Source organism: Ochlerotatus camptorhynchus, unplaced genomic scaffold, assembly GCF_037179485.1.
Source record: "Ochlerotatus camptorhynchus isolate MF236.1 unplaced genomic scaffold, CSIRO-AGI_Acam_v1.1 ptg000142l, whole genome shotgun sequence".
Lineage (NCBI taxonomy): Eukaryota > Metazoa > Arthropoda > Insecta > Diptera > Culicidae > Ochlerotatus > Ochlerotatus camptorhynchus.
The window spans coordinates 336,980-351,372 of NW_027040632.1; the positions used below are offsets into that span (position 1 = coordinate 336,980).

The 14,393-nt window shown below is 47.7% G+C and overlaps 2 protein-coding genes across 2 annotated transcripts; one reads left to right on the forward strand and one right to left on the reverse strand.

Moving 5' to 3' along the window:
• The first annotated feature begins 804 nt into the window (after positions 1-804).
• On the forward strand, positions 805-2,294 carry eIF2Bbeta (eukaryotic translation initiation factor 2B subunit beta). The gene is made up of 4 exons (XM_065221431.1): positions 805-951; positions 1,047-1,133; positions 1,203-2,036; positions 2,098-2,294. The coding sequence occupies exons 1-4, from the start codon at positions 884-886 to the stop codon at positions 2,168-2,170; spliced, it is 1,062 nt and encodes a 353-aa protein (XP_065077503.1). The 5' UTR covers positions 805-883; the 3' UTR covers positions 2,171-2,294.
• LOC135700790 (uncharacterized) lies at positions 2,223-14,159 on the reverse strand. The gene is made up of 3 exons (XM_065221430.1): positions 13,450-14,159; positions 12,925-13,386; positions 2,223-3,010 (listed from the first exon to the last, which is right to left on the reverse strand). The coding sequence occupies exons 1-3, from the start codon at positions 13,939-13,941 to the stop codon at positions 2,339-2,341; spliced, it is 1,626 nt and encodes a 541-aa protein (XP_065077502.1). The 5' UTR covers positions 13,942-14,159; the 3' UTR covers positions 2,223-2,338.
• Between the last annotated feature and the right edge of the window lie 234 nt (positions 14,160-14,393).

Here is a 14,393-nt window from a genome sequence, read left to right on the forward strand (position 1 = left end):
TAGATTTTTGCTTATGTAGTCACACTTATTTAAAATAGTTCCAGTGCTCCAAAACTGATGAAATTTTGGATTTCGATTCCATTTGTACTGCAAATTACGAATATGCAATTACCTCAATACCCCTAAAGAACCCAATTGACCACTTTGTCAAGCAGTTTTGGCGTGACTTTCTACCAGCGATTTCACAAAACTGGACCAAATAATTTATATTTTTTTATGAAACGCACAAATGTTGGCTACTTTTCTCGAGGTTCTAGAAGAAAAAATCTCAAAATAATGTTTTATTTCAAAGTTCGAGTGGTAGTAAACGTCGTTTTAAGAGCTCGAATAAAATGGTTAATTAATCATATTGTCGAGCAGTTTTGAGACGACCTTCTACCAGCGATTTTACGGAAATGAATCAATAAATTCCAGATTTTTCAAGCATATTACAAATAAGACCCTATTTTCTCGAGGTTGTAGAAGAAAATTTATCAAAATATTGTTCCACGTTAAAGTTCGAGTGGTAGGAAACGTCATTTTAAACTGCTCGAATGATATGATCCATTCCCGGGTTCATCTCAATAACCCAAATTTGAGTAAATCGCACATAGTTATTTCCATTAATACCAGCAAAAAAATACTCTTTACTCTGGATGGCGAAAGCTATCAGCAGCTAGAAACCCCTCGCATTGCCTATTCCACTGTGTCTTATCCCTGCAAAACACTTTGATACTGATGTCGATAAAGAAGAGCACATTACTCGAACTGTCATTTAACGCATCGCACTCTCTTTTTATTGTTGTTGTTGTTGATTGTGGACGAAGTGCTGACTGCAGATCGTTTTTCGCAATTTCTCCGTAACTTTCCTCAGAGTTCCTGTAATTCAAGCGCGGATACAAGAATGACTGGCCAACCAGAGGAACAGCCCACACCGGAAATCGCCCAACTCATCCACGACGTCCGGTTAAAGTGAGTTTCGAACTTCACCGGGATTGAAATTTTGCCACGAAGGCTGATGACCTTTCGTACCTGCTGACATTGTTTACCTCTTACAACTCCCACAGCAAAGTCGTCGGTTCCCACAAGCTCACGTCCAAAACGCTGTCCCTGCTGACGAACCTCATTTCAAAATCGGAATGGACCAATGCCGAGTAAGTTGTACGAGCTTGCTCGTTCGTATCTCGAATCGTATTAATTCTGAAACCAAACCCCCGTTACAGGCACCTCATGACGTTAGTCCGTAGACAGGGACACTTTCTAGTCGCAGCCCTGCCGCAGGATATCGTGATTGCCAACACGGTGCGTCGGATTTTGAAAATCGTCCGGGAAGAGTACGATTCCGCCCAGCTGCGGGTTCACTTTGACGATGCCCAAACATCGCTTTCGCTGCACAAACTGGTCACCCAAACGAGCGAGCAGAGGCGAGGCGATTACTCGCAACACCAGGAGGGTCTACGAGCAGCTCTTCTGGAACATTTGAGCGAAATTGACACGGAACTGGAAACCTGTTCGGACAATCTGTCGTCGCAGGCGACGGAACACATTCACTCTTCGGAGTTGATTATGACCATCGGACACTCGAAGTCGGTGGAGAAATTTCTGAAGAAGGCAGCGGAAAATCGTACCATCGAGGTGATTGTGGCTGAATGTGCCCCAGCATGCCAAGGGCATCAGCTGGCCGTGAATCTGGGCAAGGCCAAGATTCAGACGACGGTCATCCCGGATTCGGCTATCTTTGCGATGATGTCCAGGGTGAACAAGGTCATTATCGGAACGCACAGCGTGCTAGCTAACGGAGGACTGAGGGCGATCTGTGGGGCTTACTCGTTGACATTGGCCGCGAAGCATTTCTCGGTCCCGGTGATTGTACTGGCGCCGACTTATAAGCTGACACCGGTTCACCTGTCCAACTACGATCAGGACGATTTTAATATACTGGGCAATGCTGAAGCGGTCATTCCGTACGATTCACCGGCGGCGCGATTTGCCAAGGCTTACAACCCGGTTTTCGATTACGTGCCACCGGAGCTGGTGACACTGTTTGTGACGAACACGTGAGTTTCCGTTTAGGTAATTGAATGTTGATATCTAAATGACCGGGTTCGATTTTTACAGCGGAGGCAATGCCCCATCCTACGTCTACCGATTGCTGAGTGAACTTTATCACCCAGACGACAACGAGCTGTAGGACAATGGCACAGCGGAAGGAAAGGTAAATTGCGATAACAAAAGATAACAACTAAATCAGCAGCAACAGTTTATTTAAAGCAGATTATCTAGGCGCTTGTTAATAAATTATATCATTCATCGTACCAGTGTGGAAAACCTTCCGTCGCTAAAACGAATCCAAACCTCCTTACTGAACTGATTTCTTATTCCACAGTTTGGAAGCCTTGTAGCTTGTGACGTTGTAGAATCTGGTCAGCCCCTTGAAGGGACCGTTCAAGCTTTCCGTGGAAGACTTCTTGGACGACGGCGGGGCAGCAGCATAGATGGGTTTCATTTTGATGCTGTCCTGTCGTTCCACCAACCGGCAACGAACCAAATGCTGCTCTTGTTGTGACTGCTGGTCCTTCTCTGCATCCTTTGGTACTTGCGTCTGTACCCTCGGAGGCTTTGGCATCGAATTGATCCGATTCAACGCCGGCGGTACAGCAGTAGTTTTGCCCTTCAGCTGCTGGTCTTCCTCCGGGAGGTCTTCCTCGACTTGATCCCGAAGGGTGGACGAAGAGGAGGACGAACTGGACGACGACGAATGGATGGTAACCCGGTCGACTGTTTCGGCAGACTGAAGCTTGGTGGGGTCAGCAGACGACTTGCTTCCTCCGCCTCCGCGGACGATGATGTCCGCTTCCGGAACGGCTTTCAGGTTGACGTTTTCTATTTTGGTCGCGGTGTAATCGATCGGCATCAGCACTAGATTGGATGGCGTTTGGCTGACTAGCGTCTGCGATTGGCTGCTGATCAGCACTAGGCTGCGACTGCGACACGGTGTGACCTCGACAATTCGGATCCGGTAGTAGAGGATCTAGAAGAAGGGAAGCAGTTGTTAGAAGATCATTGGAGGGTAATGTATGTAGGGTAAGGTGGGGCAAGATGGGTCAGTTGGTACGATTATTGATTTGCTTATTGTTTGTTTGGTGATGTGCCACGTTTCCAAGGTCAAACGGCAGAGGTGGGATCCGAAGTCAGAGTCTGACATTCCGAGCACGAAAAGAGTACAAGTTTGCCGTGACGTCGTCTTTATGAGAGAGGCGATGACTGAGCAGAGTCGTGAGGATGCAACGATTCAGTTGTTTGTCGATGATCGGGATGACCACGAAAGCAATAGTGGTCAAGCAGCTGTAGAGGAACAACAGTCGACGCAAGCTGATGGCTTCTGATAGCAGTTTTGGCGATACCGACTAGACCGGATGCTATTGCGCTCCCCTCACAATTTGAAGACCCACAAAGTGGGGTAAGGCGTAGTGAAATAGAGCGCCGGCTCCACGGAAGTATTTAAATTTTGATATGACATATAGTATCCTTCCCAAAAAGTGCTACGTGTCCACAGGAAACTTCTGAGCATAAGGAAGCGTGCGAGCCGCAGACGTTCCAGACCGCGATGGAAAGAGAGAATCGTTAGCGGTAGCAAGATGCAATGAAGAAAGATTTGCACGCATTAAAGGTGAACCAGACGTGGAAGCTTACAGACTTACCATCAGACCCGTAAAGCGTTGAAGTGCAAATTGGTGGAGCGGTACAAGGCCAAACGGACGCTGGTGGTGCCACAGATGGATGCTGTGACAGCATTTGTGCAGGGCGACTTGGCTGATGAGGAGATATGGTGCAATCGGAAGGGTTCGTGGTCACGAAAGCTTGAAGCAGGCTAGTCGAGTGTGGAACATGAAGCTTGATTCGGAGCTCAAGCAAATTGGTCTCAAGCGTTCCAGTTTCGATCCGTGTGTGTACTAAAAGGTCTGCAGCGTGTCATCATTATCGCTGTTTATGAGAATGATTTCCGGCTCTTTTCCAATCTGCCGCAGTGAGTAGAAAGCGTCAAAGAGCAGCTAATGAAGAAATTCCACATCAAAGATCTCGTTCTAGGGATGAGAATCACCGGTGGTAGTGGCCACTGGAACCTGGATCAACAGCGTTATAAATTTTTTTTTTTTTTTAATCTTTATTTTAGAGATTTTTAGCCTGAGGCTAGTTCATCTCTTATTGACAGCGTTATAATGAGGAGTTGCTTCAACGATTACACATGGTAGATTTCAATCCTGTAGCAACCCCAGCTGATGTGAACCAACGTCTGACTAAAGACATGAACCCGAAGAATGGACAGGAGAAGCAAAAGATGCTGAACATTCCATTCCGTGAACTCGTTAGAGGATTCCAGTTTCTGGCGCAGTGCACTCATCCTGTGGTGTCAATGTCGTAAGCAACTACAGTAGCAACCCCGGAGAAGCATAGTGGATAGCGGTGTTACCTGAAAGGAACAAAATCGGTTGAAGGTGATGCGGTGTTCGAAGGATTCACCGATGCGGACTGGGGAAACGACTCCGAATGCTATATATATTATTTTTCAATATGCCGGTGGATCGATATCGTGGAGCTGTAGAAGGCAACCTACTGTTGTACTTTCTGTTTCTACGATAGAAGCGGCCCTTTCGGCTACAACACAGGAAGCGTTGTGTGGCGAGGATTCTGTGGATAGCTATTTGATGTTGAGCAACCGATCCCGATAATCGCAGCGCAATTTGTTTGGCGGAAAAAGAAATCGATTTTTCACCCAGAAGCAAGCACATCGATTTGAGATCGCAGTAGGCCGCGCTTGAAAGCTGACGTGTTTTTCTTTTGCTGCGTATTTTTCGTAAGCGAATTAAACACTTTTTGGCTTTAAATTTGTTAATTTGTGTGCTGAAATTTAGTTTCAAGTGTTCATAAAGTTATCATTTAGTGATATATCGTGTTTTGCCTGTGTTGCCTTGAGTATCTCGGTTTATCTTGAATCTAACCTCCAAAATATACAACGCAGTTTCAGTTCCATTGTTCGGTGTCGATTTTCATTGCCTCCCGGGAGCCCGGTTCTCCGAGTTCGGATGCTACACTTTCGGCGTGTAGTTCTGTTGAGAGATCGGGCCGGTTTGTGTATTAGCCCGGGAACGGGTTGGTAATGTGTCCGTCGTGAGTTTTGGTGGTGATTCGGTGGCCAACTCTGCCGTGAATCAGCAAGTTTTCCGCTTGAAAAAGCGCTCGGCTGCTGGTCTCTCGCCGGTGTCGGAGATTGCGAGTAATATGAAAGATGCCTCGCTGGATACGCCCAAGACTGGACGGGTGGCAGTTGGTGGTCTCGAACTGTTCCTGGGGAAAGCACTAGACGCGAACCTCCTCCCAGATAACAATGGCAATGCAAGAAAATGTGTGTTCGTTAAAGAAGTATTGCGACAAAGGTGCATCACGAAGTGAGATACAAAGCTTAGAGAAAATCAAAATTACGGAACCCATGAATTGGAGGATCAAATTAACATGGTGAGACCAGTCCAAATACATTTAACAATTAAAAAAAAAAAACATAAACTGAATACGTGCCAGGTTTGAAAAGAATATTGTTGAATCTGGAAGCGTGTATGTAATACCAATATCCATTTGATAATGGTGATGTATACATGTGGGGCTTATTGTAAGTCTTGTTCATTTCTTTATTTAACGTCAGTCTCTGTTCCGCAATCTAGTGCCAATCATCGACGGACATCGATTGCCATCCATTGACGGCAATCGAATGTGCAGGAAGGCAGCTTCCACACCTACGTAGGATATCGCACCCATTCTATCAACACACAAGGGCCGGGACCAACGGCTTTACTTCCCTTCCGAAGGAAGACGTGACCAGAGATTTTTATGCCTCAGAAAAATCCCACCGACCTCGGCTGGGATTGAACCCAAACCCATTGGGGTGTTAGAAAGCAGTCACGCTTACCACTACATCACCGGTGCCGGCTTATTGTAAGTGAAAGTAACCTCGGAATGGATCTGCAATAGAGCTATCACTTTCTAACTCCCAGCCTAAAGCTGTCTACAATGACCACTAATGCGACATGGTTGAGAGAGTTTTTAGGTTAGAGGGAAAACACACACACGCACACACACACACACACACACACATACACACACACACACACACTGGGCTACAAATGGTGAGTTAACAACCTAGCTCTGGTCCTCACAAGTTCCTACCTCACACCTCCCCGTGGTGTAGCCTGGGCAATGTTCCGACAATAGCAAAATGAGGGGGTGCGACGCGAACGCTGGCGCGGTAACCATAGCACGGCGATAGAGGAAATGCTTCGTCAACCCGCAGGAGTGCCAACCGGCACATTAGGATCGACGCCAGTAAAATCCTTATTACGGCATACTGGACACGGCATGGAACTATGGACACGACACGGCACAATGGATTGGATACCACGCTACAGGGCTGACAGTCGTGCTATTATGCTCCCTGAGTATAGAAGGGTGACACCTTCTTGAAATGGCGAGTAGGCTAATAGTGCGGCTGCCCCCGTCCCAGTAAAACCTTGGCAGGCCTCCGGATACGTTAGTAGGCTCAAATGTAACATTCCTGACTTACTCTGAACACGGCTCCCATGAAGGACCGTGTCAACCCTAGCATGGCCTCCCTGCTGGCATAGATAACCATGGGATCACGATAGGTGACTACATACAACGAGTGGAGATAGCGGCCTGGAGGGGGACCCAACAGAATGGAGAAAGTCGGAGAAAAAAAACAAAAAAGAAGAAAATGAGAAAACCCAAAAAAAATAAAGGACGGCGGCAAGACGCCAGAAATTGAACACGGAGGAGCGAACGTGTTCGCAAGGAGCGGGATATTGCAGAGATCACCAGTTCCGAACCTGGGGGCCACTGCGAGTTCCAGCAGCAGCAGTAAGTAAGTCTCAAGAAGAGCAGCCAGGCGTTGGGCTAAGCCAGATATTCACACCAATATCCAGCAGTAGCAAATCTCAAGAACTGCAGCTCGGGAGAACCAAAATGATGGATGTCAGGAGGAAGATCGATGAACTCTATGTGTTCGTAAAGGATAAAAACAACGTACACAACGAGATCAAGCAACTTGTGACTGGAATCAAATCCGGCATAACAGTGGCAGATCGGGAATTCCAAGAGTGGAGAAAAAGAGCTGACAGGAAGAATAAGGAGAAGCCTAGGCCTCGGAGGGAGAGAAGCAAGGGTGACGCTCTGGTTGTTGAGGCGAAGGACAAAACGTCCTCCGCAGCACTCCTCCGAAAAGTGAGAGAGAATCCGGAGTTGAAACAACTAGGCGAGAACGTGGTGAAAACCAGGCGAACCCAGAAAAGCGAGATGCTATTTGAGCTGAAAAGGGATCCTACGGTTAAGAGCGCAGCTTTTAAGGAGCTCGTCGAAAAATCTCTTGGTGGGACGGCGAACGTAAGAGCCTTATCCCAGGAGTCAGTGGTTGAGTGCAGGGATCTGGACGAGATCACAACGGAAGACGAGTTGAAAAGTACACTGAAGGTGCAATGCAACCTGGGAGACGTACCGATGGCAATTCGGTTGAGAAAGGCTTATGGTGGCACGCAGACGGCGTCGATACAACTTTCTTCGGACGCAGCTAACGAGCTGCTGAAGACAGGCCGAATCAAGCCGTTGAAAGCTATTCCTCGGGTTTCTAAGAAAATGGAGAGGTGCTACAAATGCATGGGCTTCCGTCACCAGACGAGAAACTGCAAAGGCCCTGACAGATCTGATCTGTGCAGGAAATGCGGAGAGAAGGGGCACGTTGCAAAATACTGTACAAAGCAACCGAGGTGCATGCTCTCCAAAAAGGAGGACGGAAACGGCCATGTTACGGGAAGTTTCAGGTGCCCAGAGTTCAAGAAGGCGATGGTGGTGGGCCAGCAATAATGGAAGTAACCCAAATAAATCTCAATCATTGCAACACAGCACAGCAACTGTTGTGCCAGTCGACAACGGAAACAAAGTGCGACGTTGCTATCATTGCAGAGCCATATCTAGTCCCTCTCGATAATGGTAACTGGGTGGCGGATAGAGCAGGAATGGCGGCCATACAAGTCATGTGCAGGTATCCCATTCAACAAGTGGTGGCGGGCTCATACGAAGGTTTCATGATCGCCAAAATCAATGGAATCTATGTATGTAGTTGCTACGCACCCCCGAGCTGGACAATTGAGCAGTTCCACCAGATGCTAGATGGGCTCACCGGAGATGGTAGGGAATGCATTATCGACGTCACTTTCTGCAGTACGTCGCTAATGGAAAATATGAACTGGAGAGTGTGCGAAGAGTACGCCCATAGTGACCGGTACAGTATCGGCGAACGGACACCGGTAGAAATGTGGAGGGCGAGTGGAAGTGGAAAACGAAGGCATTCAATAAGCATCTCTTGATCGAAGCTCTAAGGGTAGACAGCAGCGTCCCGGGCCTAAGCGCGAACGAGTTGACCGAATCATGAGCAAGGGCATGTGACACAACTATGCCGAGAAAACTGGAGCCAACGAACAGGCGGCGTCCAGCTTACTGGTGGAATGAGGAAATTAGTACTCTCCGTACTACTTGTCTTCTAGTCAGAAGGCGCGCTCAGAGAGCAAGAACGGAAGCAGACAGAGAAGAGCGCAGGGTGGTGTTCCGAGAGGCCAGGGCTGCACTGAAACGAAAGATAAAGCTTCTTCTTCTTCTTCTTCTTATTCGCATTTCAAGCTTATTGCTTAGCGCAAATTAGCTTATTGCGTGCTCTCAACTTAGTGTTCTAAATGCACTTCCACAGTTATTAATTGAGAGCTTTCGATGCCAATACCAATGCATGAATTTGTATATTGTGTGGCAATTACAATGATACTCTATGCCCAGGGAAGTCGAGAAAATTTCCAACCCGAAAGATTCCCTCGACCGCACCGGGAATCGAACCCGCCGCCTCTGGCTTGGTAATACCATGCCTTTCCTGACTAGGCTATGAGGCCCCTGAAAGATAAAACTGAGCAAGTCAAATAGTTTCAAGGAGCTGTGCCGCGATGCCGATGCCAACCCCTGGGGCAACGCATGGGGTTGGCCATCGCGCCGATCAGAGGTCCAACGATGCCGGTTGAAATGTGTCCCAACAAGCTGAAAGTCATCGTGGAGGGACTTTTCCCACAGCATGACCCAACGACCTGGCCACCTACACCATATGGCGAGGAAGATGAAGACAACGTTGAACAAGTCTCCAACGAGGAACTCATAGCAGCAGCGAAATGGTTGAAGGCGGAGAAAGCTCCCGGCCCGGATGGAATTCCCAACGTGGCGTTGAAGGCGGCGATCCAGACGTTCCCGGACATGTTCAGGATGGTGCTGCAGAAATGTCTGGACGAGGGGTCAGTTCCCTGATAGGTGGAAGGTACAAAAGCCTGTGCTGTTGCCGAAGCCCGGAAAACCGCCGGGGGATCCTGCATCGTATAGGCCGTATTTCGGGGCTCTTGGAGAGGATCATCCTGAACAGGCTGACGAAATGCACGGAAAGTGAACACAGACTGTCGGAGAGGTAGTTCGGATTCCGTAAAGGGAGGTCGACGGTGGATGCAATTCGGACAGTGATTGACAGAGCCGAGAAAGCTTCCAAACAGAAGCGTAGAGGAAATCGATACTGCGCCGTGATTACGATTGATGTGAAGAATGCATTCAATAGCGCCAGCTGGGAGGCCATCGCCAAGGCGCTCCATAGAATGAGGGTTCCAGACTACCTCTGCAGGATTCTAAGTAGTTACTTCCAGAACCGGGTCCTGGTCTACGCGACAGACACGCGGCAGAAATCGCTTAGAATCACGGCGGGAGTTCCACAAGGCTCCATTCTAGGTCACACGCTGTGGAACGGAATGTACAATGGCGTCCTGACGCTCAAGCTGCCCAAAGGAGTTGAGATCGTTGGCTTTGCGGACGATGTCGTCTTGACGGTAACCGGTGAGACGCTGGAATAAGTGGAAATGCTGGGGGCCGAGGCGATAGATATGATTTGTAACTGGATGCAAGGAGCGAAGCTGCAGATAGCCCACCACAAAACAGAAGTGATGTTGGTCAGTAACTGCAAAGCAGTGCAGCGGGCAGAAATCACCGTTGGAGAGCACACCATTGTTTCGAAGCGCGTGTTGAAGTATCTGGGAGTGATGACCGGCTAAACTTTAACAGCCACATCGAATATGCTTGCGAGAAGGCGGTGAAGGCCATCAAGGCAATAGCCAAAATCATGCCGAACAATTCTGGTCCAAGCAGCAGCAAGAGGCGTCTTCTGGCTAGTGTGTCCTCATCGATACTAAGGTACGGAGGTCCAGCCTGGATTGAAGCGCTAAAAACGAAGCAGAATTAAAGGAAATTGAGCAGTACGTACCGGCTCATGGCCATGCGAATCGTGAGTGCGTACAGAACCATTTCGATGGAGGCAGTATGCGTTATCGCCGGTATGATCCAAATCGGCATCACCGTGGCAGAGGACTACGAGTGCTATATGACGAGAGAAACCAGAGGAGTACGAAAAATGGTGAGAACGGTGTCGATGGCTAAGTGGCAGCAGGAGTGGGATGCAGCAGAGAATGGTAGATGGACACACAGGCTAATACCGATTCTTTCAACCTGGGTGAACAGGAAGCATGGAGAAGTCAACTTCCACTTGACGCAGTTCCTGTCTGTTCATGGCTGCTCCAGGAAGTACCTGCATCGGTTCGGACACACAACGTCACCCTTCTGTCCGGAGTGTGGAATGTGGAAGAATCACCAGAGCACGTGGTGTTCGAATGTCCTAGATTTGATGCTGTGCGAGAGGATATGCTCGGAACGTCGTCGAAGAAATGTGTCGAGAGGACGGCACCTTTAACGCCGTCAGCAGAGTAGTAACGCAGATCATGTCAGCACTGCAGCGAAAATGGCGAGAAGACCAGCTAGAAGGTAGTAATGTGCTCACACAAGTGCGAAGTGAAAGCAGAATCCGGGAGAACTCTCCGTCAGAGTAGGCTGAATCCACCACCGGGGTTAACCGAGTAGAACGCGACGCTGGGAGCTAAATGACTCACAAATTGGAGAGACGATCAGCGAAATGGAAGCGCCAGTTAGCTGAGGTAAAGTGAGATGCGTAATGCACGGCCTCCTCCGAAGTAATACGATACGATACGATAATGGTTCCGGGGGAAAAGTGCAAGGCGTCCAAGGAGGTTTTAGTGCGGTAAGAATCCCACACACCGTGTCACCGCGACAGTTGTTAAGCGGTGGCACGATGGCCTTTTGAAGGTTTCCACCTTTCCAAAAAAACATACACACACAGAAGCAAGCACATCGATTTAAGACACCACTTCGTAAGGCAACAACTTCAGTTGAAGACTATTGAACTAAGCCACGTTTTCTCAGATCACTAGAAGGCGGATGTTCCAGCTTCAAAATTTTGTGAAGTAAGGAACCTCTTTTGTTTAAAACAAATTCTCGCTTAAGGAGAGGATGTTGGATCAGCAATCTATGGAATTTCATTCTGTTCCTGCACTAGCTACTGAGTAGACGTGTTTTTATTAGTTTTCCATTAGAATCATGACATATTTCATACTTGCTCAGCACTGAAAATTCAAAGTTATTTGGTATAATAGTGAGAAAGTTACAGCTGTTTATGTGTGTGTGCCATTTTTATCAAATACATCCTTTAGTAGGAAAAAGATGAGAATTCTCTTGAAGAAATAAGCTAGATTCTAAGAGAAACTTTCGAGATATCCAATCTATAATAGAATTTTACATAGGGGAAATGTCGGCTTCGGCAATACCTTAACCTATTATCGTCAGGGGGTATACAAAGTCCTAGAGCACTCAAATTTGGCCAATAGATGCACTGAAACACAATGTATCCACATGCCAAAATTGAGCTCTCAAGGACGTTGTTTACCCCCGGACGATAATAGGTTAAGGTATTGCCGAAGCCGACTTTTCCCCTAATTCAATTAATATAAGCTAATACATATTTTACGGTTCCAATAAAATTCCCGGTTTTCCCGGTTTAGTGGCCACCCTGATAATTTCATAATTTCGAAATAAACATTTTTTTATAGTAAACGAATTGCCGCAACCCTGTTCGACGTAATGGCATGCCTCTCAGAATTCCGAATTTTATATTGTGTGGCATTAAGTCATCAAAAAATGTGTGTGCCAGCACCATATTTGACGCGTTCCTAATGATGACGCACTCGTCTATTTTTGATCGCATCTCGATTTTTACAAGATATTTTTTTAAACCTTGTTACTCCATCATCCCTTGAGCACTGAAACTAATACATGCAGAAGTAACATTTCAAAAATAATTATTGAAAATACTCAAACATTATTGAGTGCGTCGATTTAGGAACCGCTTCGAATATGGTGCCTCCACGGTACATAGCTTAAGGTGATTCCAGAACTCTGCATGAGTCTTCCAGGGCCAATCGATTGATAGGGCATTAAACGGCCTATTCTGCGCTGCGTGTGAGTTGAAGTGACTCTTCATTTGATTTGCACGGAGACTCACCTCACCCGAGGGGACAATTATCACTTCACTGTCACCTCACCTCACACGCCGCGCAGAATAGGCCTAAACATTCAAGACTCATCTTTAATACGATGGAATTTGTAAATGGGAAAAGTTTTGCTAGATCAGAAAGTATCTGAGACGTTGAATGAGAGGGAGACAACGGCGATTGAAAACAATGCCGCCGAAGTCAAGATAAAAAGTAAAATCATGCGACCCCAAGCCGCCAATCGATTCCGTAAGCTTCAAAAGTGGATTCCTTTTATCGTTATCTCCTCATAGGATTACACTCTGTCATGCGACATTTGTTGTAGGTGGCACGGTACGTATTTGATAACAACTCAACCTGTGCTTATCCGACGCCACCACAAAGAAATCTCTCTTATCATATCATCAGCACTCACCTTGTCCTTCGTCATGAACCGTATCGTCTCCTCGATCGGAATTTTCGCGCAGTTCCCATCCTTCAAAAAGTCAGCATCGTTCTCCGAATGGCATGGGAACCGTTGAACCAACAACTTTGCACTGTCGATCGGCGAGTACAGTTCCAGCTCGAAGGCGAACCGGTGGGCCGTCTTTGCCTCCTTCGACGCGCAAATCACCGTCCAAATCGATCGTCGACTGTTCTGATCGTAGATCTGGTAGAGGTTGAAGTACTCCCCGTAGGCCCGGATCACGTAGTACGCGATGACCGACTGCAGTGAAATGCACCGTTGGCTGTCGGTCGCGTAGTTCCACGTCAACACGATGTCCGGCGAGCTGTACACCTTGTCCTGGTGCTCGGTTACGCAATGACTGATCCAGTCCTTCTCGCAACCGTGCCACGAACAGTTTTCCCACACCTTTCCCATAAAGCATTCGACTTTCTGAAAACCGAATCCATTAGTTAGTTATCTACTTAGTAATATGAAATCCCAAAATGCTCTTACCTTATATCCGCAGCGATCCTTGTGCCACCAGAGCAGCTCCAGCGGTAACCGCACCGTACAGCCACGCCCGGCATGCGTACACGGAAATTGGACCTTGCCCGCAATCGCCTCCAGCGTATAGTTCCTCATGTCGGTCAGCTTCTTCCGGCATAGCGGACAAGCGCTGATCCGGCTGGAACAATGCGAACAGATACTGTGTCCCGTTTCGCAAAGCCAAATCGGTCCATACAACGCCTGGGCACATCCCGGACATTTCAACTCACTGACGATGCTGTCATAGTGGTGCAGCGTGATACTAAAGTGGGCATCACTGTAGACAACTGATCGCCGTTTATCGCCCGCCGTTGATGAATCGTCCTTGGTGTTGATTGCCGTCGTCGAGGTACGACTGGAACTGGATTGGGAGGATTTTTCGTACTTCTCCAGGGCCCGAACCGTTACCAGCGTCGGCTCGTGTGCGGCGGGGTTGGTCGATTCTTGCTCGGTGGACATTCCTTCTGTCTGTTATTGCTGCTGATTTGCACTGCACAAAGTTTATCGACGCTGCACGGTTCGGTTGGGAGTGATTGTTCGCTCGGACACACTGAGCAACTGACGCATGGGACTATCTTATCAGTTTATCAGACAGATTTTGCGGACTTTTAATTTCGGACGTTTTGCAGATAAGACAGCGTCGATGGGTAGGTAAGAGCGGTTTGATCGATGCAATGGAACTGCTGACAGTTGCTTCCGCAGTGCGACTAGCAGGATAAGCACCTCCTTGAGCAGGCGTTGGAATGTGGACGGGTGGATTTGTGGAGGGCACTTTAATCCATCCATATTGATGGCACGAGGCAATGATTTAAGCAAACGGCACCACCCTAGGGCACTACAATAGGTTAAGGATAATAGGATTTACGTTGGATAATAGGTTTCAAACCAGCCTCTTGCTTTTTACCTAGCAC